We start from the raw sequence: 26442 nt of genomic DNA, 5'->3' as shown, positions 1-26442 counted from the left end.
AACCTAACTAACCTAAGGACATCACACAACACCCAGTCATCACGAGGCAGAGAGTCAGTTATTAACATGCTGAACATCAGTGTGTTATATCAGATAATACAGAAAGAATAATAGTAATAATAATAAGAAAATTTGTATGTTTGTCTTATTTGGATTAATCCTGTGTTACTAATTAAAAAGTGTAGAATATATCTAAACTTCGCTGCAAATGTAAAAAGTGAATATGTAATTTGCAGACATATTCAATAACGCTGGGAACTAGAGACCAAATAAATAGAATTAAAAAAAAAAAGTTATTTTATTCTAACGTATCTCCTTAAACGTGCACCTGACCTATGTTCAGTTACCTGCAACATATGTAAAACAATTTAGTTTGTTAGTACATGAGACAAATCAAAGATATCACATTTACATTGATTGAAGATGAAGTTATGGTAAAGTTGTAAAGTATGTTTTGTAATATTCTATGTTACACAGTTGTTATTGACGGCAAATATTAAGTGCAGAGCTAGCTTCTAGAAAATATTGCAATATTTCGTCCCAGTATTTGACTCCCGTAGCTTCAACTACTGTTGATAAAGGCAAACCAATTATACGTCAGACCTACTGTAAAATGAGTTGTTGAAATGAGGTTTCGCGCTGTTACGAATTTCCCAGTAGCTGAGATTGCAAATGAAGATTAATAGAGGACTCAGGCAACGAAAAGAAAGTCAAACAGAACGTACGCGAAATGACGTGACGCTGCGCTTTGTGGCAGAGAAAGACCCTTTATCCGTACTGGCCTCGGATCTGAAAGCAATTGCAGCGGGTAAATCGACCAGCAAAATATGCTAAAAGCCGAGCGCGCTCGCACAAAGATACGACTTTGATGTCGGCATCCGGCGAAAAAAGCGTGGCTTTTAATCTCGGGAAAACAAGCGGCGCCCAACTTATCAGAGCAGGCGGGGCAGCGTTTACACAGGCGGCTCACCTAATGAGGGCGGCGCGTCTCCAGCATACGTGGGAGGCGGGGGCGGCGGGGGCGGCCGGTCTTTGACTCGGCGGGCTCTCGCGAGGACCAGGCCCGCCACAGCCTGACAGCTCGGAGCGGCCGGCTCGCTATGTGGCGGCGTGGCCGGATTAGCGACGGGCTGCTCCGCCACCGGCACAGTTGCCAGAGCTAAACGTCCGCTGCTCCACGCCCTCTCTTTCTCTCCGTCTCCTCTCAGAAGCGAGCGCACACTCCCTTTCTCTCTCTCTCTCTCTCTCTCTCTCTCTCTCTCTCTCTCACACACACACACACACACACAAACTTTATTAATCCTTTATAAAACTACTAACCCATACGTATTATAAATATGGATGTATGTATGAGTACGTACGTATGTTCCACATCTCCTATATCACTGGACCGATTTCAACCAGACTTCGTATACATGTCTCCTTCTAGCAGGCAACAATCGCTGTCGGGGTAAGAACTACGTACCTATTATGTTTTCCGAGATATGACATCATAAACACTGATATGCGTGATAAATTGCCGCACCATGCATGGTGTTTAAATTTCTTACTTATTTGCTAGCAACTATATTCGCAACATTTTTCACACAGATTGTTCTACGAGATTATGGAATAGGAGGCAAACTTTTGCAAGCAATTAAAGGTCTTTACATAGATAGTCAGGCAGCAGTTAGAGTTGACGGTAAATTGAGTTCATGGCTGTAACCTGTCTCCACTGTTGTTCATATTATTTATGGATCATATGTTGAAAACAATAGACTGGCTGGGTGAGATTAAGATATGTGAACACAAAATAAGCAGTCTCGCATATGCGGATGACTTAGTTGTGATGGCAGATTCGATTGAAAGTGTGCAAAGTAATATTTCAGAGGTAGATCAGAAATGTAAGGACTATGGTATGAAGATTAGCATCTCCAAAGTGAAATTAATGTCAGTGGGAAAGAGATATAAACGGATTGAGTGCCAAATAGGAGGAACAAAGTTAGAACAGGTGGACGGTTTCAAGTACTTAGGATGCATATTCTCACAGGATGGCAACATAGTGAAAGAACTGGAAGCGATGTGTAGCAAAGCTAATGCAGTGAGCGCTCACCTACGATCTACTCTCTTCTGCAAGAAAGAAGTCAGTACCAAGACTAAGTTATCTGTGCACCGTTCAATCTTTCGATCAACTTTCTTGTACGGAAGCGAAAGCTGGGTGGATTCAGGTTACCTTATCAATAAGGTTGACGATACGGATATGAAAGTAGCTAGGATGATTGCAGGTACTAGTAGATGGGAACAGTGGCAGGAGGGTGTCCACAACGAGGAAATCAAAGAAAAACTGGGAATGAACGCTATAGATGTAGCAGTCAGGGCGAGCAGGCTTAGATGGTGCGGTCATGTTACACGCATGGGAGAAGCAAGGTTACCCGAGAGACTCATGGGTTCAGCAGTAGAGGGTAGGAGGAGTCGGGGCAGACCAAGGAGAAGGTACCTGGATTGAGTTAAGAATGATTTTGAAGTAATAGGCTTAACATGAGAAGAGGCACCAATGTTAACACTGAATAGGGGATCATGGAGGAATTTTATAAGGGGTACTATGCTCCAGACTGAACGTTGAAAGGCATAATTGGTCTTAAATGATGATGATGATGATTATTATTGGAATATCTACAAAATTATGTCATTGTATGGATCGGGAGTTATCACATCGTAAACATTGAGATACATGAATAATTGCCGCATCGTGCATGACGTTTAAATTTATATCTTCTTTGATAGTAACTGTTCCGACATATTTCGTGGACAGTATCAACATATGCCGCTAAATTTACATACATAAATATATCATTTTACGATAAATATTTCAATTGTCGTATACACTGAGATGCCTGAAAGAATGCCGCATCATTCACGAAGTTAAAATACATTTATTCTTTACTATTGAGGCAATCCTACAGTTGAGTTAACTTAACGAAATCCCTGACACCTGGCAGCGGTTTCGATAGCCTTCAACTGCGAAGCGCAGATGACTGTAGGCGAAAACAGTAGGTGGAGCTATAAAGAGGCGTTGCCATAGAAACGTCTGAAGCAGCTGTACTTCCATATTTTGTGCGTTATGCATATTTTTCTCTACGACAGTTTTTGAATTTCAAAGGTGTTTTCGCGAATGCATGGAAACGAAATTATTTCGATATTACACTACAAGTATAGTTCATTTTTTGTTTCCCTTTCTCACACGAAACTGGCAAAATAAATACCGGGGCAATAACGGACTTATCACCTAGTGCTTGATGAATGAAAAACCTAGAAACAACCTACATACTTTCACAGGAGTTGCCGACCCATAAAAAGTGTTCGAGAAAGCAGAATGGTTGGAATATCTCAGAAAAAAAAACAACTTGTACAGAACCCAGAGGAAACAATAATAATGGACCACCAACAGATACAGCGTTCAGGACCTTCAGTATAAATACTACTCTAAGAAGAAAAGATTGGTAAACGAGAGAAAATCGGAGCACACCATGCCCACCAGCCAGAAAACTAACGGAAAGACACTGATGTCTCGAAAAAAATAATTATTTCGCTATGGGCCTTCCTGTATGTTTTCTAAAGCCATCCACCCATATACGCAGCTGCTATTTGCTCACAGCAGTGGGCTTTTGTTGCTCTGGTTTCGTGTACTGACTGAATAATGTATCGATAACAAGTTGATGAGAGCATTTTTACAAAACACATCAAGACGAGCCTGCATATTAAGATTTCCTCGCAAGAAATTTAAATTCGATAGTTTCCTCTGAGTGTAAGGTTATCAATTAAGAGGACTGACCAACAGTCCGAAACTCCTTGCCTCGTTGAATACACCGTTTTTTGTCAGATGTTAACAACACCGACCGTGGCCAGCACTTTGGTGGGTAACTGCCGGGGCACACCCTGTGCTGTTGTAGGAGGGGTGCTGGCGTAATGTTCCTGATCACCAGACTTTGCTCCAAAATTTTCAAACACGATTTTCTCGAAAACGGTTGAGAGTTGCGCCTTACTGTTTACATATATTGGAGTCCCAGTCGTGCCCTACACGCCCTGCCAATACGAATGAAATCGGTGAGAGGATATTCACCTTGTGAACACTCGAGTTTAGATAAAAAAGTAAATTACAATATCTTTTTTTCTCATGTTCCTATTGTGACCGCCAGACACCACACTTGCTAGGTGGTAGTTTTAAATCGGCCGCGGTCCATTAGTACATGTCGGACCCGCGTGTCGCCACTGTCAGTGATCGCAGACCGAGCGCCACCACACGGCAGGTCTCGAGAGACTTACTAGCACTCGCCCCAGTTGTACGGACGACTTAGCTAGCGAGGCAACACTGACGAAGCCTCGTTTATTTGAAGAGAAGATAGTTAGAATAGCCTTCAGCTAAGTCAATGGCTACGACCTAGCAAGGCGCCATAGCAATTGATAGTTATCGTATGAAGCATGTCTCATCAAGAACGATATATACAAATGATGGATTAAAGTTAAGTATTCCAGAAGCTACGTACTTTTCTTTATAGCATTCATTACGTATCCTGTTTCAGACCTCACGCTATCCTGCGTGAGCTTATAGCGTGCATTTCGTCCTCCTCTCTCAATTAGTGTGCGTTGTGTTGGCTAATCTGCCGACACAACACCTATTTTTATGAAATAAAGTCTGTACGTTGCTCCAAGCTGCTCCAAGTCACATGTGAAAATTCCACGAAAATTCGTCCAGTAATTTTGGAGATCAGCCTTTTCAAACTAACACACACAGGCAGGACAATTTTACAGTTTTATTGTTAGTGTAGACATACAGTGAGGTAAAAAAAAAGAGCCATGGGTTAGCAATGTGCACATATAAAGATGGCGCTAGTTTCGCGTACATAAGCTGTGAAAGGGCAGTGCATTGGCGGAGCTATCATTTGTGCGGTGGTGATTCACCTAGAAAGGTTTCCTGCGTGATTATGGCGCACGACGTGAATTAAACAACTTTGATCGTGGAGTGGTTGTTGGAGCTAGAAGCACCGGACATTCCATTTTTGAAATAACCGGTGAATTCAGTATTCCTATATAGCAAATTTCAGGCTTTAGTTCTAACCACGGACAACGCTGTGGCCGACGGCCTTCACTTAACGACCGAGAGCAGCAGCGTTTGCGTAGAGCTGTCAGCGCTAACGGACAAGCAGTACTGCGACGAACGTATCCGTGCAGCTAAATGTGGCGTCAATGGGCTATGGCAGCAGACGACTGACGCGAATGCCTTTGCACGACATCGGCTGCAGCGTCTCTCCTGAGTCCGTGAGCAAACTGGCTGGACGCCAAACGACTGGAAAACGGTGGTCTTGTCAGAAGATTCCCATTTCAGTTCTTAAGAGCTGATTTTAGGGTTCGCGTTTGGTGCAGACCTCATGAAACGAAGGATCCAGTTTGTAAACAAACCACTGCGCAAGGTGGAGGTTGCTCCATAATGGTGTGGGCTGTGTTTACATGGGACGGACTGGTTCCTCTTGTCCAACTGGAACAATCATTGACGGGAAATAGTTATGGTCAGCTACCTGCAGACCACTTGCAGCCTTCCTTGGATTTCATGTTCCCAAACAACGATGAACTTTTTACGGACATTCTGGACAGTTAGAGCGAATGATTTGGACACTCATATCGCCAGAAACGAATCCCATTGAACATCTACGGGACGTAACAGATAGGCCAGTTCGTGCACAACATCCTGCACCGGAAACGTTTTCTCAATTATGGACGGCTATGGAGGCAGCATGGCTCGTTATTTCTGCAGGGGACTTCCAAAGACTTGTTGAGTCCATGGCGTGTTGAGCTGCTGCACTACGCCGGCCAAAAGTAGGTCCGACACGGTATTAGGAGGCACCCCATGGCTTTTGACAGTTAAATGTAGATATTGGTAAGCGAATGTGGTCAGGCACAAAACATTGAAGTTTTCCAATCTCTCTGAATTAGAAATTAAGGTCTAAAGTGAGGAAGTGATTTATGAGCAATAAGTGTAGTGCACTGAGTTTAGTTTGCGAGATTTGAAATGCGGATGCAGGGTACGGGTAAAGTTGTGTCACTAGGGGTAGTAGTTGTACAGAGGAAGCATGTGTTGTAACATGTGTACACTTTAATGTGGATAGTTAGCTTTATTTTCCCAGAAGGAGATTTGGTAGCTCTCACGACGATCTGAGAATCGCTTCATTGTTCTAAGAAAAGTAGTGGTTTAATAAAACACCTGCAAAAACTAAAAATTATTTATCTATTGATGTCTCAAAAACTAGTAGCGTTCAAAGAACAAATTTTTTCACTGTAAATTAGCTAGGCTATAGTATAGATGATGCTAGTGCTGGTGCCGCGGTACCGTACTAGATAATACCTGATTACATTCAGAGGTAACTGTCACCGAAAGGTTGGGAACCACTGCAACAGGGGAACGTTGTTAGCAAAAACCTCGGAAAGTACAGGATGTACATAAAGTCTGGGTACAATTTGAATTATTTATTGCAAAGGAACCAAACATTGTACAGATATCATACATACGTCATTTTGAAGAGATACCCTGAAAGTTTTTTCATGTATACCGCCACAGCGTAGTTTGGTAATCAGCCGATAGTCAACGCTAGTCGCAAATATGTGGAGCGAGCTTTCTGTGTGTTGGAGTTCGACAAAAACAAGTGTGCTACTAGAACCAAGTATTGTAAGAAGCCACCAACAAGGAAGGCCATTTACCATTGGCACAACAAATTCGCTACGACGGGTTGCTTGTGCCCGGTAAAGAGAAGAGGACGTCCCAGTGTGGCTGAAGTGAATGTGGAGCGCATACGAGAGACATTCATAAGGAGTCCAAAGAAATCGTTGCGTCGTGCATCCTGTGAACTCGAAATGGCTCCAATGACAGTGTGGAAAGACTTGCAACAGAAGCTGTGTGTGAAACCACTGAAATTGGAGCTAGTGCAGAAGCTCAATGACGACGACGAAGACAAAAGTTTTGAGTTTTGTTCACAGTTGCAACAATTGAATAAGGATGGGGATGGTATTGTTGATCGCTTAATATTTAGCGATGAAGCCACTTTTCACATAAATGGGCGAGTGAACAGGTATAATTGTCGAATCTGGGGTAGAAAGCATCCACACGAATGCATTGAATTTGGGTGTGATTCCCCAAAGGTAATTTTTTTTGTGCCTTGTCACGTCGAAAACTGTACATGCCAATCTTCTTCGCCGAGAGCACTGTCATTGGATATTCCTACTTGGACATATTGTAGCAATGGCTGATGCCTCAAATGCAGTCGGACTCTTCGTTCATCTTTCAGCAGGATGGGGGCCCACCCAATTTCCATCGTGAAGTTCATGGGTACCCCAACGATGGATCGGCCATGCTACAGAGGGGGACAGCTGTTTCATGAAATGGCCTCCCCGATCACCAGATCTCACTCCGTGTGACTTTTTTCTGTGGTGACACATTAACGGTCTGGTGTATAGACCACCGCTAGGCAAGAATTCCATTACCGTATGACGTCTGCCGGGTCACTCATGGTTCGCATATCGAACGTTTGGAAAAAAAAAAACTTTCAGAGTTTCTCTTCAAAATGCAATATGTATGACATCTCTACAATGTTTAGTTCTTTTGCAATAAATAATTGAAAGTGTTCCTGGACTTTATGTACACCCTGTACTTCACCAATTTACTTCAAATTCTTATACGATATTCTAATAAGCACCCAGTCGGACATCGGGTGCAATTTATAGACAAAAATACACACGTTTTCTTGGAAAACCTATTACGAGAAGGGAAATGCTATGCTGTACTATCGAAGTGTGCGGCTCCGTTTTCTTTCTCACGGTCAGTTTTAACTAGGACAGAAGGGGAGGGAGTTAAACCATTAGACAAACGACTTCTCCCATATAACCACATTCTTTCTCCTTTTATGTCATTGTACAGAAACATAGTACACATAAGAAGACGTTCCTTTGTTTTCTTTCTGTCAAAACAGAGAAGTTACATTTACGGCTAGCTATGTGTTGCTACCTGTTTACTGATCTCTCTGTCATAGCTCGTATGCCGATAACCCAAACCGACAGACCCATTCATTTTAAGAGACTTTTGCTCCCAATCAAGGTTTTGTTTGCAATAACAGTTAACAAGGCTCAAGGTTACAGGAAGAGAGGGGGGAAAGAGAAGATGGACAGAATAAAAAAGGAAGAGAAGAGGAAATGGACAGAGAGACGGGAAGGGAAGGATGTAAGGAACTGTATCGAATTTCCACACATACTTTACAACAGGGAAGCATTGTCGGATTCACTAGTATTGTATATTACCTTAATTCCCCTATGGCGGTATCTACTTATCGAGAACGTTGCATTACTTTATATACCATCGAATGCTTTTTGCAGGTGAAAATCTCTTACGAATGAATTTTTAATTTTTGTAATTCTCGCTTCCATTATGAAGTATAGATGGTAAGGCAGGGAAAAATTTAGATCAGGTCTGTATCCAACAGTGGATTTCAAATGTATACTGATGATAATGATGATGAAACCGTTCGGAAAGTTGCAAGCATCACAGCCAAGTAATCTATATTATATAAAAAATGACAGTAGAATCACAACAGTAGAAAAATGGTACGAGTTCATGCCAGGCTTTGTAGTTTAGCGGTAGTGTTTCAAAAATGGTTCAAATGGCTCTGAGCACTATGGGACTCAACTGCTGAGGTCATTAGTCCCCTAGAACTTAGAACTAGTTAAACCTAACTAACCTAAGGACATCACAAACATCCATGCCCGAGGCAGGATTCGAACCTGCGACCGTAGCGGTCTTGCGGTTCCAGACTGCAGCGCCTTTAACCGCACGGCCACTTCGGCCGGCGCGGTAGTGTTTATCAACTTGTATACTGAAGGAGCAATGAAGGATCCGAAGGAAAATTTCAAAACAGGACCTATTTCTTAGGGCCGACAGATGTTAATTTTAACTTTCTCGAGTGACATCCCCTTTTAGTCGAGAATAAGGAACACTGTAATAACTGCTGAAACCGCCTGCGTACTAACAGGTCTAGAGATATGGCAATTAAGAATGAACTGGTGAATTATGAGTAGGAGAAGAGAAGATAGTCTCGTGCTTAACTTTAAAGTGAGGGAGGATACATAAGAATAGTAAATAATACTGATATCTAGAAAAAATTTACGCAGGACAAATGAAGCAGTTCCACTAAGCCGTTCACCTTGAATTTTTCAGGAACCGTTTAAGGTATTGTAACCGTGTTTTAATAGCTGTATTAATTACAGAGGTGTCGGCATGAACTCTGCTTTCTCAAATGGAACTTTGAAAGTTTTTTGCTGCTAGTGTCGTACCTGGAAAAGAGAGAATTTGAACGGCGTTTCACTCTAATGCGTAAGACATCAATCGCTTTGAATTATAAACAGGTAAATTTCTAAAAACTTTAATGTCTCCGAAACTTTAATCGGATTTTTAAGAGTGAAAGGTAGTTGAATTCGTCTCTTTAAGAACTCTGATGCTAACATCAGAAATTATTATAGTTCTGTTCAGAAAAGTGTAATTCATACCAATGTTTCGGTAGTTAATATAGTTGTGAAAATGTACTGTATGTCTTTTAGTGACGATTTTCATACAACTAATCTGATTAAAAAAAGATTGTCTTCAATTGTTCAGGAATTATCTGGGGTGAGACGGTTAGGCGAATCTTGCCGTGTAACACTATCTCATGCGGGTCATTGAGTACATTGATGAGAACAGAAATTAACGGAAAACCTTCATCAGATGAAGGTACAGATTAGTAGGGTGGGTGATAAGCTGTCGAGGACTAGGAAGCTGGGAAAAATAATTTATTTGGATCATCAAAGTGCAATGCAAAGGAAAAATCGTGACGGTGTACAAAAATGTGAATAAGTACAATAGTTACGATATTTATTACACTACAAAGGGAATAGGACAGGACAAGTGGAAACTGAACATAATTCTAAAGAATAACACAATTTATTAAATTCCCCGCTGCTTGGAGGCATAAATAATAAGGTAAAAGACCGTCTGGTTCAATACGGCCAGCCCACTCCCCAGTGACACAGAGACAGGAATCAAACCCCGACGTCGCCATATAGACTGGAGTCGCCAACGAACACATTGGTCGGGTAACGCAAGTACTGGGTACTTATTAAACATATATGCAAATTTATCTTAAGACATATAGGCAAATAGAGAGGCCAACTGAGACTGTTACTAAAGCAAACAATTTAAAGATATATATGAGTTGACCGGAGATTGAATAACACATTCTTCTAAAAGGCTCATTATGAAGGTGGTGGCATATAGTACAATCAAAGCACTTCCTCAAAAGAACATAATCAATAGAATTCAAGTAACAGGCGGATGCCAAGTTTGCAAGGTAACGTCCCACTGTTACAGTTAAATGAATGAACACAGACAGTTCAATAACGTCCGGTAAAATTTACAATTGAACAACAACCCCTCAATGGGATCACAGTTTGCTGCCCTAGCACCAAAACATAATTCGCAGAAAAGATGATTAATAGCACACAAACTAGTTTCGACTTGGGGCCATGTTACATAAAAAGGTAGAATTAATGTTAGGCATGCAACAACAACACAATTTAAATAACCCTCAGAGAAAATTATTAAAGACTGGAAACAAGAATAAAACCCATTGACAAATATGTACCACGAGAGACTGAGTCGTACTATAGGTCGCACGCTGAACCTCTGAGTGCTTTAGAATTAATACATATTTAGTCTAAACACAGAACTGCAGCTTCTAACAATACAACCACTTGCAAAGTAGGTTATAAATCAGATTAATAATGTTGCTCACGAAGCATATGTTCGCATAATCGGGCAACAATAAAGCTATTGACTGTAGATGGTATCGTCAGAATGGAAATAATGAAGTCACTGTAAAAAAGTCAATAATTTTGGCACTTATATTGAATGGATTCCCACGTAGATTTCGTGGAAGTTGTTATGGCTCATCTTGTTGGTTCTAGGGTGATTCCACTTTGACTGCTAGAAGGTCCAGATCTGTATTTTAGCAATATTTGAAAACAAACGCGTTATTCAGGAAATTCTTAATGATCAAACAATCCCAGATCAGAACAATGGCATGGTAGAAATAATTTTTGACTTGGTGTTCACGATCCACATTTTTATTAAACTTCTTGTAAATTCACATATACTTCTTCTTAATTGTCACATCATCAAGAAAACAATTTTGTACCAATCTTCATATATTTAATTTCCACTTTAACCAAACACAAGACTTGACTGGTCTTTAACAAAGCGAAATAACAACTTCTGCAAAGTGAAACAAAGACTGCTCTCTTCGCATTCGCGCCAAAAGGATTACAAGTAAGTCAAAGATTATGACAGTCTCACAGAAATGAATACACACAAGAACCATATCACTGTAATATATCGATACATTGGAGTACCTATACATTAATAAAACCAAATGTGAATATTGTCACAAAAATGTCTGTTGCTTCGCAGAAAAGTAGTACGATATTACTGGTATCGAGAACTGGGGTTGGAGTGCCGTAATGGTCACGTAAATAAAGAACCATTACAAGCTTCACGCAGGTGAGACAATTACTAAATGTGTCTCACTACATGCCTGCCAAAACTGGATACCAATTCGTGATAACATCATTCCGGGTCACACAAAACTGCCGAGCGACCGTGATTTAAATCAGATCATAAATAGCGCGCAGCCGGTACAGTCTATTGGCAGCGGCCTGCCGGTGGCAGCGGACTCCCTCAGGTGTGGTGGCGTGCCCTCGCAGCCGATGGTTCTTTCCTCCGAGAGCAGCTGCGCACACGACTTCCAACCCGCTCCTTGGCTGACGGGGTGCTGCTGACCTGATGTGCTATGGGTACCAGCGTAATCGGCCACGATCTGCGTGTCCGTGGCCAGACGGAAAGCCTTCTACCTCAGCTACTGAAGGCGGACTGCCGCTGCTGTCGGTCACCCGCTGCTCCACCCTACCAGCTGCACCCTGCCCTCTCGTTTCACATGTCCAGCGAGCTCGCGTTATGTGGGTAGCGAACCCCGGACTCAGTCGGAAGAAGCAGCCTCGGACGAGGCAGAAGCCTCGTCAAGCGGCTGTCCTGGTCCAAGCTCTGTCGCCCTCAGTGCCAAGCGCGTTCCTTAGCGGCTAGCGCTCTCTGGAGCAAAACCTGAGGAACTCAGGAGCGGGCGCGAGCTATCGATACTCGCTACACGGCTCAAGTAGGTACATTTTGCTTTATTTTATCCATCATACTATGAATCATGATTTCAGTTCGTAGTTCTGCACATACGAGGGGTAGCCAACGATGATTTACTTGATACAAACGTTTGGATGTTCAGTAAATCACCTCGTCTTAACGAGTAAACAAAGATGCATCTATACCGACGTGAAACTGGTAGCTGCGAATAAAGTACCTTCATACAGTGTGAGACCTGAGCTTCCCCTGCGTAGCCAATGTTCATGTAACTTACGGGAACGCATTACCGTAATGTAGAGAAACAATTACCGAGTCCCAGATTTCGGGAAGTTATCCACGTTAAGAGCGAAACCACATTGGTGACTTCTCGTAATAAAATTAAGTAGACGCAAATGACGCTTGTCAAAAAGTACAAAACGTGACTGCTGAAAGACCCAGGTCTAGAAAAAGGTAAGAGAGAAACTAATAATAAATGGGACACTATTATGAATTGACTAATGTCTAGGGAAAGTAGCATAAGGACATGGAGAATATCCTTCAAAAAATAGTATTCTAGCCTGGAACAGAAACGTCGAGATTGGAAAAAGTCTGAAAAATAGCTTACCGGGTAACACACAGTAGGATATATCATAAGATCCGGCAGACGCCAGCTGTATGAAACCAATACAAGCGAATCTTAAAAGCTGCTGTGATGTGCGTTCTTCCGCCGTATTGCTAACAGGCCGATGTTGTGTAGGCAACTCGTGGAGGCCAGAAGTACACTGGAAGGCGGAAGGCTGCGGTGCCAAAGAGGAGAACAAAGTAAACACAAGAACAGCTGCAAGGATGAAATCATAACTAGGAAAACAACTGAAGACTGGGGATCGCGTTACATAACTTTAAAAGATCCGTAGTTTATTGTAGATACAGAATGAAAAATAAAATGTAATCCGCTGTACACCACTACCTCAGTATTATAAATTACCATAGGAGTAGTATTTGAGTATTGCACAGTTGCGTAACACGAGTTAAGGAAAATCTATTAGGCACACACCTTAGTAATACGAGTAGGCTGTTGTCCGACGGTTGCCAGTATCTCTATACTAGTGCCCCACAGTATGATTTTTAATTTTCAGCCGGCCGAAGTGGCCGTGCGGTTAAAGGCGCTGCAGTGTGGAACCGCAAGACCGCTAGGGTCGCAGGTTCGAATCCTGCCTCGGGCATGGATGTTTGTGATGTCCTTAGGTTAGTTAGGTTTAACTAGTTCTAAGTTCTAGGGGACTAATGACCTCAGAAATTGAGTCCCATAGTGCTCAGGGCCATTTGAACCATTTTTTAATTTCCATCACGCATGAGGAATAGCTCTGAGATTAGTTTCAATGAAAGAGAAACACTATTGTTGAACAAGGGTTTAGATCATAATACTAACCAATAGGCATCAGAGCTTCAAATGGATTCTCTGGTAGCGCATCCAACGTCGGTTATAGATGGTGATTCTCTAACTACTGCTAAAAGAAATGAGATAGTGGTTGCTCTTAATAAAATTGTTCTCAATACATGGTGTCTCCGCAATCTGAGGGTATAAGTAATTATAACTTTTAATGATAATATTACTGTACGTAGCATTAAAAAAACTGGTGGTAAATAATTCTATTATAGTGGGCACCGATGAAAGTAAAAAGCATGTCGCATGTCTGAAGAAACATCTGGAAACTACTAAAGTTTTTGATAAACGTACTCTCATTTCTACGAAACCTTCTGCACCTAAAGTAAGGGCGACCATTGAAATCCACAATGATAATTTCCCCGTCTTTCCAATTTGAATATTCGTAATGGTGGTGGTTACGAGTCAGAAAGACTGTTGGCTGGGTATATTAATAAATACTTCAAGCATCCCGCTCAGACCGTAATCCGAAGTAGAGAATACTGAATTTATGAACATTCACAGGTAAGTATACCAGTATGGTGTGGCTTGATGACAGAAACATGTATTCGACCATCTTTACAAAACGTGTTCAGGAAATCGTAGCCAGGAATTTACGTGCATTTAATGAAAATTCAGAAGGTGAGTTGGTAGAAGTTTTACAGTTGTTAGACACTTTTCTGAAATTAAGTTATTTTAAGTTTTGAGATTGTATGTGCACTCAAGAGAGTGGACTCGCAATGCCTAATTGTCTTGCCAACGTCTACCTGACACACTTTGAACATCAGTAAATTCACCGATCCCAAGAGCATAACGATAGGATTATTTTGTGGTTGCGATGTGTAGATGATGTATTTATGCCTAACAGAGGTTCAAACTATGATGTAACCAGTTTGTACATCGTCTGAACTCTCTGTAGTATGAAATTCTGTTTTCAGTCTAACATTCTGTGGATAAACTCTTACCGCATTTGGACCTACCTGCCAGTATGGAAGGAGCTACTTTCTTTTTTGATCCTTTTCGGAAGCCTACTGCTACCAGTTCTCGTCATACTCTTAAGTTCAAAAGCCAGCTTACAGAGCACTGTTCCACCGTTTACATAGCATACCGCTTAAAAGGAAGTCTTTCAACAAGAATACCGAAGTATTCAGTAGATAGCGGCATCGAATGGTTACGATAGAGATTTAATGGATAAGATGAATGAAGAGGTACTCAGCAAGAAAAGATTCGCTTGCTCAGTCCATTCGGCGAGCTGTTTAGGTTCAGCCATATCGTTACATCCATCAGGCCAGAATAATGTCAGACCCAGTTATTATTTCGGAAGTGTATCGGAATATTTTGGCAGAAAGCTAAATAAAGAAAAATGTCCGTCCAGCATTTTTTATTCCGATGGATGTTAGTAGCAGATACAAGCACAACGATAAGGCTGAATACAATAAATGCAAGGGTTCTGGGTTTTATGAGATTGCATGGAATTACTGCTACCAGAAATATGTAGGTCAGACTGGGTGCAGTTTCAATGTACAGTTTAAAGAACACTTAAACATCGCCTGCCCCAAATCATCTGTCGCAGCTCAACTAAAAGAAACGGGTCACTATTTCCATCATCGAAAAGAACTTGCGTATTGTATTTAAGGATATAAAAGGAAATGTTTTAAATGTGTTGGAAGAAAGACACATTATACAGGCATTATAGTGAGTCCCAGGTTGAACTTTGACTAATCAGATAGAACTGAGACATTACAATTCCTATAGAATATTGATAATCTGAATTGTCACGGTAGCTACTAGGAGTTAATTTATCAATTGCATAGCACTCACATAATTTTACAATATTGAGGTACAGATGGAAAGCAAATTATGTCTTTTGTTCATTTCATATCTGGAATAAATTATCGATTTCTTAAAGTTATGTAATGTAGTTTGTCTCTTAAAAGTGGTTATGTTACCGAAAGCTAGGCCTTCATCTTTGTCCCTCTACAATAGATTATCGAAGTATAGGGCGTTTCAAAAAGGACTTCACAACTTTGAGACTACATATAAATTAATTCATAGTACCAACAGAGGTGATTGTACTGTTACTTTGTAGGGAAATACATCAAGTTTTGTTTCGCGTAGTTCACTAGTGCCGAATCGCACCGTGAGGAGCGCAAGCGGCAGTTGCGTTAAAGATGGCTGCCTTCACTGGACCCGGGGGTACTATCTCTGTGTTTTGGTTTGAAAATCGAAGTCGGCTACAACTGTTCATCGTAATTTCCGTACCAAGTACGCTAGAGATCCCCCTACTAGGTCTACAATTTATGAGTGGCGTAAATGTTCTACAGAAACAGGGTGCTCGGTAACACATGTGAAAACCGAGCGGGCTGGCGCAGTGGTTAAACACTGGACTCGCATTCGGGAGGACGACGGTTCAATCCCGCGTCCGGCCATCCTGATTTAGGTTTTCCGTGATTTCCCTAAATCACTCCAGGCAAATGCCGGGATGGTTCCTCTGAAAGGGCACGGCCGACTTCCTTCCCAATCCTTCCCTAATCCGATGACCACGCTGTCTGGTCTCCTTCCCCAAACCAACCAACCAACACATGTGAAATGTCTTGCATGGCCTCCACGTTTCCCAGACCTGACATCAATTAATTTTTTTATTTTTTTTTTGTCGGGATCCATCAAGGGTATCGTGTTTGTACTTCCTGTGCCGGCTTCTCTACCTAAACTCAGAGCAAGAATTTACGTCGCCACTTAGCAAGTTACACCTGCAATGCTACAGCGAGTTTGGGAAGAATTTACTTCCGATGGAATGTGTGCAGGATAACCAACAGAAGCCACATATAACATATGTAGTTTAAGGTAAAGAAACTTGAGGTTTTCCCTACAAAATAATACTAAACCCAGCTTTATATATTCGTTCAATAAATTTAAATTAATTTTTAAATCTGTAAAGTCCTTTCTGAAATACCCTGTGTAACCGCTGTGAATATTTGTCACTGCTTTTTGTTGAATGCCAACACTATGATTCTGTATGTCTACTATTTAAAAAATTTCACAGAATGATTTGTATTCTTGACAGATGCGTCTATACTGACGTGAAACCGGTAATTGCGTATAAACCACCTTCATACACCTATGAAGCGTTTGGAAATACCTCGTAATTCTTAACTATTTAATTGTTATAACTTTTATGACAATTAGAATGGTTATTGAGTGTTGTTACTGTTATTCATAATGTCTTTGATCTGTGGTTGCCCTTACCAGAAAGTTGTTTCCACTGTTTGCTTTGCTCCATTATCTCGGATCTATAGTGATACACCGACCACTCATGTGTGACGACTGGGCGGCTAAGGAAATCTGGGATGACCTTACACGAGTGCTTTTTGAATGGTGTGAGCAATCGTGAAACCTAGCAGTTTGCGGACTTCGTCGTGTTCAAAATGTCGTTCAAGATGTTCAAAATTGACCAATGGCTGATTTTCACTTTTTACACTCGCTTCTAGATTATGATACGCTGATCTTCGAGTACAAGGACCTCCAGTTATCTAGCGATTCCTGGTTCTTCATAGAGAGACGGTCTGCCACTTCATTCTTCGTCATTCAGGCTTGTCGGACTACAATTGAAGCGTCTGCGCTACCTAACCACTGTGACATGTGAAGGTGCGCTGCTGTTTTACATTTCCACTAACTGAGTATGGACTGTCGTGTAATTTTAAAATGCAGAAAAGGAATTACCACACTATACTCAACTTTATCTATTTTCTGTTTTACTTCTTCTTGCCTCCCCTAGCAGCGAGCCAAGAGACTTTGGCGTGGGAATTTTAGGATGTATCGGTAATGCGGACATTTACCTGGAAATAAATAATTGATTAAGTAACATTATTTTTCGAAGCGATAATTAAAACTTTGTGACTAATCCTCGTCATTGACGTTCTGCGGCTGAATTTACCAGAACTATAAACCGGGTACACCTTGATCGCCCTGGTTACTTTGACCACTCATACACCAAAAGTTTTTACAGCTCTCTTCTGGTTCTCAGTTGGGTGTTTGATACATACATTTTGGAGATAAAGTTCCATCAGTATACGTTAAATGGCGCCATGTAGTGCCGATTTTCTTTCGCAGCAGTTGGAGACCCTGTAGTGACTTATAATTGTATTCTAGAAAGTGTGTTAAAATCATCTTGTGCAGGTTCCACCGATATAATTTAATTTCAAAGCGATCGGTGTTTTCAAGTATATTATGTACGTTACTCGATTAATTCTCAAAAGAGACCATTGGTTAGATTTTTGTTCACATGTATACAGAGATGAGCCAACAAATTTGACCACCTGCTTAATAGCCTTTTTGTCTGTCTTTGGACCGAAATATATCACAGATTCTGCGTATCAGGGATCCGACAGTTTGTTGGTAGTTTTGTGGAATTATGTGGCATTAGATGTCTACTCACAGGTCATGTAATTCGCATAAATGAAGGGCTACTGATTTCTATAGGCGGTGATGGTGCCCTATAGCGACTCAGATGGGCTCCATAGGATTTACATCAGGCGAATTTAGTCGCCGAGTCATCAACGTGAGTTGAGTAAATGTGTCTCAAACCATCGTGGTACGGTTCTGACAATAATACTGCTGAAGATGACATCGCCGTCGCGGAAGACATCAAGCATGAAGGGGTGCAGGTGGTTATCACGGTATAAGTCTATATTTTTATTTTTATAATTATATATTTTATGATTTTGGTTGGGGTGGCTTTAAATATTGTGGGCTAGCATGAGACTTTTAATTAACTTATACCGCGATAACACTCGTACGGACATCGGCTGCCCCGAAGTACGTACGATATAGTATTTTTTAAATACAGCGCGCGACTCACCGCCTTCTAATAAATAGTTTGCGTGAGCGCTGCTATTTAGAAAAGAAAATTTGCGTATTATTACGCAAACTGTAATTGTTAATATGGGTCTCATCTAAATCTACATCTACATACATACTCCGCAATCCACCATACGGTGCATGGCGGAGGGTACCCCGTACCACAACTACCATCTTCTCTCCCTGTTCCACTCCCAAACAGAACGAGGGAAAAATGACTGCCTATATGCCTCTGTACGAGCCATAATCTCACTTATCTTATCTTTGTGGTCTTTCCACAAAATATAAGTTGGCGGCAGTAAAATTGTACTGCAGTCAGCCTCAAATGCTGGTTCTCTAAATTTCCTCAGTAGCGATTCACAAAAAGAACGCCTCCTTTCCTCTAGAGACTCCCACCCGAGTTCCTGAAGCATTTCCGTAATACTCACGTGATGATCAAACCTACCAGTAACAAATCTAGCAGCCCGCCTCTGAATTGCTTCTATGTCCTCCCTCAATCCGACCTGATAGGGGTCCCAAACGCTCGAGCAGTACTCAAGAATAGGTCGTATTAGTGTTTTATAAGCGGTCTCCTTTACAGATGAACCACATCTTCCCAAAATTCTACCAATGAACCGAAGACGACTATCCGCCTTCCCCACAACTGCCATTACATGCTTGTCCCACTTCATATCGCTCTGCAATGTTACGCCCAAACATTTAATCGACGTGACTGTGTCAAGCGCTACACTACTAATAGAGTATTCAAACATTACAGGATTATTTTTCCTATTCATCTGCATTAATTTACATTTATCTATATTTAGAGTTAGCTGCCATTCTTTACACCAATCACAAATCCTGTCCAAGTCATCTTGTATCCTCCTACAGTCACTCAACGACGACACTTTCCCGTACACCACAGCATCATCAGCAATCAGCAACACATTACTATCCACCCTATCCAAAAGATCATTTATGTAGATAGAAAACAAGAGCGGACCTACCACACTTCCCTGGGGTACTCCAGATGATACCCTCACCTCCTATGAACACTCACCATCGAGGACAACGTACTGGGGTCTATTACTTAAGATGTCAGGGGCTACTCGTTATTTATGTACCAAATTATATAAAGAGTAACTGAGATATTGCAGAATGTAATGATTTTCAATATTTCTTGTGCATTATTTGCAAGGCAAAACTGGAGAGAATCTCGTCTGACGTTAGGCGGCCAAAATGAAACACACTGAACTCATTCTGTGCTGTGAATTTTGGTAACTGAAATTAATTTTAACTTCGAAATTAATGAAAGATCGAAATTGAGAAGGCTCTCGCATTTACATTTAATATTGTGACTTGAAATTTTAATTAAATAATACAATCATCGTAATGGCCGACTAAATCCTGTTAGGGGAGATGAACTCCCTGCACTACGAAGTTCTGTAAAATTTTTGTTAATTGTAATTAATGGTTGAAATTGTGACAACTAAGTGAATAATACACACTTTCTAATAACAATTTCTATTATATTTTTCAAAAATACCGATGAAACTTACGTTAATTATCAGACAGTACTACAATGGCGGCCTACCGCTGGACGAAACAAAACAGGAGGGCTAGATCAATCGAAGCATTGTCTCTGATCTTCATGGCCTGTGTTACAAGGAGATTATACCAAAAAAAACCGTGTTTTGTTAATTACATCGATGTTTGTGTTTTGATAATAACAACTTACGTTCTTTACTATTTGACATACATCGCGCACACGTACACAGTCTTGAAATGATTTATAATTCACACATCTCATAACAAAAACTTCCTTTCCCTTTCTCCAAATGTCCATTTATGTGACGTACCGTCACACGGTTCGCAGGTTTCAGCGTGTCTTCGATTACAACCACAGGTCCAATGCATGCGTCGTATAATACTATCCCCACCAGCCTGCGTCCGTGCCGCGCTGCATGTTTCGAGCCGCCGTTCACCTCGATGACGGCGTCTGTGGAGACGACCATCGACCTAGTGAAGCAAAAATGTGATTCACCAGAAGAGCTGACACGTTTCCATTGATCGACGATCGAATCCCGCTGGTCGCGTGCCAACTGCAATCGTAATTGACACGTCGTTGAGTCAACAAATGAACTCGTAGGGGTGATCTGCTGCTGAGCTCCGTGTTCAACAGTGCACGATGAACGGCGAGCTCCAGAACACTTGTGCGTGCACCACCATTGTGCTCTTTGGCAGAGATACCACGGGTCACATATCTATCCTACTTTACAGAGCAGATATGCCTCCCAACCCTATGTTCTGTGAAGATTCCTGGACGTTCAACCATTTAGCTCCTAGTGGCAGTTTCATTGTCCGACATCTTTCCTTAGATGCTCTGCTCAAATGGTTCAAATGGCTCTGAACACTATGGGACTTAACTTCTAAGGTCATCAGTCCCCTAGAACTTAGAACTACTTAAACCTAACTAACCTAAGGACATCACACACATCCATGCCCGAGGCAGGATTCGAACCTGCGACCTTAGCGGTCGCGCGGTTCCAGACTGTAGTGCCTAGAACCGCTCGGCCACCCCTGCCAGCTCTGCTCAAATCGCAGATTTTTTTAGTTCAGGAAATGATTCAGGTATAACATCTAATGCCAAATACCTCTGGAAACAAGGAATGAAATTTATTTGGCCAAAAGTGCCAGGTACTGTCTCAATAAACAAAGAACAAATGACCTTAATTGTAACTACAACAGATGTTAAGAAATGAGGGTTGAGATCTAAGAAGGATGAAACTGAAGGTATTATGCTCAGCTGAATTTGGAGTTACGTGTGTGGTGCTCCTTCTTAGTACCTGTGATTAGACTTATAATTTTGATGATGGAGCACACTGATTCATGTATGGAAAAAGGTTTCTCTTTTTAGCGGGCCTAATGAAGTACCTAAGAAAACTTTAGATCATCGTATTTGATTCTGGATGGTCAAAGTTTCATGGTGATTTTGCAATATTGATCACAAATGGAATGATAGCCGACAGTTGTGGTGGAAGTATACGGGGGTCATTTTATCACCACATCGGTGCTAACTTTGACCACCTGTACTTTTATCCATTATGAGATTGTCACTCTGCAGCGGAGGGTGCGCTGATATGAAACTTCCTGGCAGATTAAAACTGTGTGCCGGACCAAGACTCGAACTCGGGACCTTTGCTCTACCAACTGAGCTACCCAAGCACGACTCACGCCCCGTCCTCACAGCTTTACTTCTGCCAGTACCTCGTCTCCTACCTTCCAAACTTAACAGAAGCTCTCCTGCGAACCTTGCAGAACTAGCACTCCTGAAAGAAAGGATATTGCGGAGACATGGCTTAGCCACAGCCTGGGGGATGTTTCCAGAATGAGATTTTCACTCTGCAGCGGAGTGTGCGCTGATATGAAACTTCCTGGCAGATTAAAACTGTGTGCCGGACCGAGACTCGAACTCGGGACCTTTGCCTTTCGCGGGCAAGTGCCCTACCAACTGAGCTACCGAAGCACGACTCACGCCCCGTCCTCACAGCTTTTTATCCATTACTTCCTCCGCTTTTTAGAAAATGTAGAGCGTCCAGCTTACCAGACCGGTTAAGGGGTCGAATGAATTGCCGCACTTCGCCAGCGGACGGCAGACTCAGCCCAACGACCGCTGCAGGCTTCTGCCACAGTTGGCTAAACGCGCGCTCGAGTGCACGTAGAACCACACTTCAGTAATATTCTTTATAAAATCGGCAACAGACTGTACAGTCATAGTGATTGCTGTTTTTATAACCACGAAAGAGAACTTTAAAACTAATCCAAGGATTCTCTTATAAGTTTATCCTGGGCTGAGAAAAAAATAGTTCATAAGACTGACAAGAAATTTTTACTTGCGACTGGAAAATTCAGTAGCTTCAGATTTACATTATAAATATACTTGCCTCTAACATATAAAAAAACTCGTTGACAGCAGATCAGTATATTTGAATATATAAAGTTTTAAAGAGACCACTTCCTAGAGAAGACGTCGAAAACTCGGATCGTCTACTGTTCCGTGTGGCAGCGAATGTTTCTTAGAAATTGCACGTATTTTATTGCACTGCTCGTCTTTTGCAACATCTGATACGCAAGATGTGCAGGGTAACACATGGCTTTTCCCACTATATCTATTTGAGTCATATGTACATTGCATATTAGGAAATAAAATTAGAATTACTTGGCCGTGCGAGCCATTCTTTGTTCCACGCGGCCGCCAGAGCTTCAGAGAAAGAGCGAGTATTTGCTGCATCCTTGTCCTTTCGTAACATCCAATACGTCAATTCATTAGGATAATTCATGCCCTTCAGATCATACAGGGTGAACATTAGTAAAATATACGAACTGCAGGGATGGATTTCTGACTGGAAATGCAGGAAAAGAGTCATTTGAATATGTGTCTGGAAGTGCGTCGTTGCCACGGTGGATGGCGCTGACGAATGACAGTTTCTCTGACCACATGCCAAGTTTTCCTTGTGTATTGCAGACTGTGTGACTGAGGCAGCGCATTGTACGCACTAGAACGATCCGGTATTCATGTAAAGGATAAACCGACTTGATGTTTGTGTACGACCAAACAAATGGAAACGGTCAAGACACAGCTTGGCTTTACCAAAAACAGGTACTCTCACAGACAACATTTCAGTCCCTTTCTGGGCGTTTGTGTAATCGTGGGACTTTCAGACAGACGAACGTGCAGGCAAGTGACGGACTGTGTGTACACCAGATTTGGAGGACTGGGTTCTAAGTATATTGAGACGAACCATAGTACAAGTTCGAAGCAAGTGGCTTGCCAACACGGTGTAAGCCAAATTACGATTATGTGTATCCTAAACAGCAACTGCTACTGTCCGTATCATCTTCAGTCCTATGGAGGCCAGTTTGAACATCTGTTGCGATGTGGATGCGATGCAGATTCTTACAGTTCAAATGGTTCAAATGGCTCTGAGCACTATGGGACTTAACTTCTAAGGTCATCAGTCCCCTAGAACTTAGAACTACTTAAACCTAACTAACGTAAGGACATCACACACATCCATGCCCGAGGCAGGATTCGAACCTGCGACCGTAGCGGTCTCGCGGTTCCAGACTGTAGCGCCTATAACCGCTCGGCCACCCTGGCCGGCATTCTTACAGTGTTTCAGGACGATTTGTTATTGTTGCACACACGCAGTCCATTTCCAGACACACGTTCATAGACCTTTTTTCCCCTCTATTACCACTCAGCAATCCGTCCCTGAAGCAAACTGCATCTGCTCGATCGACTTGTGAGCAGAAAGGGTCCATTGGCAGGTTAAAGCTGCAGCGCTTCCCGACATTACAGAGATGAGCAGATAACGATGGCATCGGCAGGAATGTTGGAATGTGGACAACAGAGAGTCGCCATTCTGTTGTGCACGTTTAGCTACTCCCGTATCCAGCCGTCAGGTCTTCCTGCCTGTCGGGCGCACATGACTGCCCCGAAGCCGAATGGAAGCTCTACCTCCTGGGCATACATGTGTGTCCATAGTCGTGAAAAGGAAAAAGAATTGTCATGATGATCGCATTTGCCGGCCGCGGTGGCCGTGAAGTTCTAGGCGCTCTGTCCGGAACCGCGTGATTGCTACGGTCGCAGGTTCGAATCCTGCCTCGGGCACGGATGTGTGTGATGTCCTTAGGTTAGTTAGGTTTAAGTAGTTCTAAGTTCTAGGGGACTGATGACCACAGATGTTAAGTCCCATAGTGATCGCATTTGAATCTTAAAATCGGTCGAAGTATACTTGGTTTACGGTGCCAGTGTGTACAGTTGCGATACTTCATTTCCGGGTACAGCTGATCAGATGCGCACACGCGCAGAGCTCGCAGGTTGGCTGCACCGACAGCAGGTTGTTGGGGATGCGCGGTTCCTGGCTGGCCTACCAGGAAATGGGCGGCGGCCGTCCGTCAACATGTGCGGCGGCCGGGCAGGTCGCATTATGCAGACCGGCGCCGCCCGCCGCCCCAATTTGCATGTGAAGCGCGCTCTCCACCTGCAGCCGCTAAATGGACCGCCGGCAGCGCGCGCGCCCCCCGCCGTGCTGCGGGCCGTTATCGCGCTCCGCTACGACTGACACATCGCCGAACGGGCGATCGATCTATGCTGCACAGCTGCCCACGCAGTATCTGCGGCGGTATTTCAAAACTTCGGGGCGCAAGGGGGTGGGTCAGGCCTCTTGCTTCCATTTCCAGATTGCAATCACTCTCCTGATTAATGCTTGACAAAGGCATTATTCGTCGAGTAATTTATCGCGAGGCATAATGAGGGACGAATCGAAACGAATACGGCGACTACGTACTGTCATTACTGTTTAATTTATAGCGCTACATTGAGGAGAATTCAATCTCTACGACTACGTTATACTCTGCAAGCCACCAACGGTTTGTTGAGCATCTTCGTAACGCTCTCGCTCCGACTAAACGATCCCGTCACGAAACACATTGATCTTTTTTTGGATTTTCTCTATCTGTTCTATCAGTCCTACATAGTAAGGATCCCATATTAATGGACAATACTCAAAAGCGGATGCCACGACCTTTGGTACGCGGATTTACTTCAAACTTCGTACACTCGTAGTACTCCATTACGACAACAAAATGTGTAAGCAGTAGCGCGTACTTCTCAAGCGTTATTGAGAAAATCGCAAGATAATTTCGGTCGTCAAATACGAGTATATATCTGTGCGTGGCCACTTTTGCCTTGAAGCGGCGGCAGCCGAGTGGAGCCTGCACGGTAGCTCAGCGTGTTCGGTAAGAGGGTTAACTGCCCTCTGGAATAAAAAGCTGAGTCAACGGTTCAACACTGAACTTGAACGGGTGTCATGGGACATATGCACAGAACAAATGCAACAAATAAAGAGAACAATTTTTAAAAAAGTGGTTAGCGTTCACGCCCCGTAATCGCTGGATCGAGACCCGTTCGTGAGTTCTTTTTATTTTTAAACACAGTCATTTCCTTTACAATTTATATTACAATTGATATAATGGAAAAAATGCGCGTAATCGGATGAACTTTTATTAAATTTACAATGTTATTTGGCAGTCTAAAAATTTTTATCACCACAGATAATGTAATATTCATAACTATCGACTAGTAAATGACCAAATGCATAAAGTGATACTGAAAATGTATGCTTGTCCGTCATTTGAGAAATCCCTTATGCCTGGAAGGAAAAAAAAATGGCTTGTTACCTCCAAGTTTTCACCGGCACAGACGGCTTTCGAAAGATGTACTATTAACCGTCGCTTTCGACATTACGACTACAAGTTGCAGGATGGTATTTTTCGTAAAAACATGGAAAACATAAAGTTAAACGGCACCAGCTGTATTGAATAAATGCTATGTCTCCACATACGCAAGGTCTTTTGAGATTTTCCGTGGAAAAACAAACCTCGTTAACATTTTCAAAAACTTCTCTTTCAGCCGATAATTTGGAAGAAAACCGTGCATAACGCAGCATTTCCTTAAATATCGGTGCTGATGATTGGTCATGCACTATCGTGGATATTTTAATAGCGTCTTCACGAGAAGCAAGTTCTCGTTTTCTTTCCATTAAATACGAACAATTTTGAAGACGCGGACAAGCATACATTTTCAGTATCACTTTATGCGTTTGGTCGTTTACTAGTCGATAGTTATGAATATTATGTTATTTGTGGTAATAAAAATTTGTAGATTGCCAAATAACATTGTAAATTTAATAAAACTTCATCCGATCACGTATTTTTCCCATTATATCAATTTTAATATAAATAATAAAGAAAATGACTATGCTGAAAATAAAAAAAAAACCTGACGAACGGGACTCGATCCAGCGATCCAGCGATTACGGGGCTTGAACGCTAACCATTTTTTAATCTCATTTTTGTTCTACACTGTTCGTTGACTTGTTCGTTGCGGACGTCCGATGACAGCCGT

The 26442-nt window shown here is 42.1% G+C and overlaps 1 protein-coding gene across 1 annotated transcript in view; it reads right to left on the bottom strand.

The window, feature by feature from the left end:
* Positions 1 to 339: 339 nt before the first annotated feature.
* The window catches only part of LOC126426214 (bromodomain-containing protein 4-like), a 114991-nt gene continuing 88888 nt past the window's right edge, over positions 340 to 26442 (bottom strand). Inside the window, exons 2-3 of the mRNA XM_050088321.1 lie at positions 971 to 1170; positions 340 to 347 (exon numbers count right to left, since the gene is read on the bottom strand). Of these exons, the coding sequence (XP_049944278.1) occupies positions 340 to 347; positions 971 to 1170 (208 nt within the window). The remainder of the gene's footprint in view (positions 348 to 970; positions 1171 to 26442) is intronic.

This window comes from Schistocerca serialis, chromosome 1 (assembly GCF_023864345.2).
Source record: "Schistocerca serialis cubense isolate TAMUIC-IGC-003099 chromosome 1, iqSchSeri2.2, whole genome shotgun sequence".
NCBI lineage: Eukaryota > Metazoa > Arthropoda > Insecta > Orthoptera > Acrididae > Schistocerca > Schistocerca serialis.
Note: the sequence above shows the minus strand (reverse complement) of the source record. Positions and strands in the feature narration are given on the sequence as shown.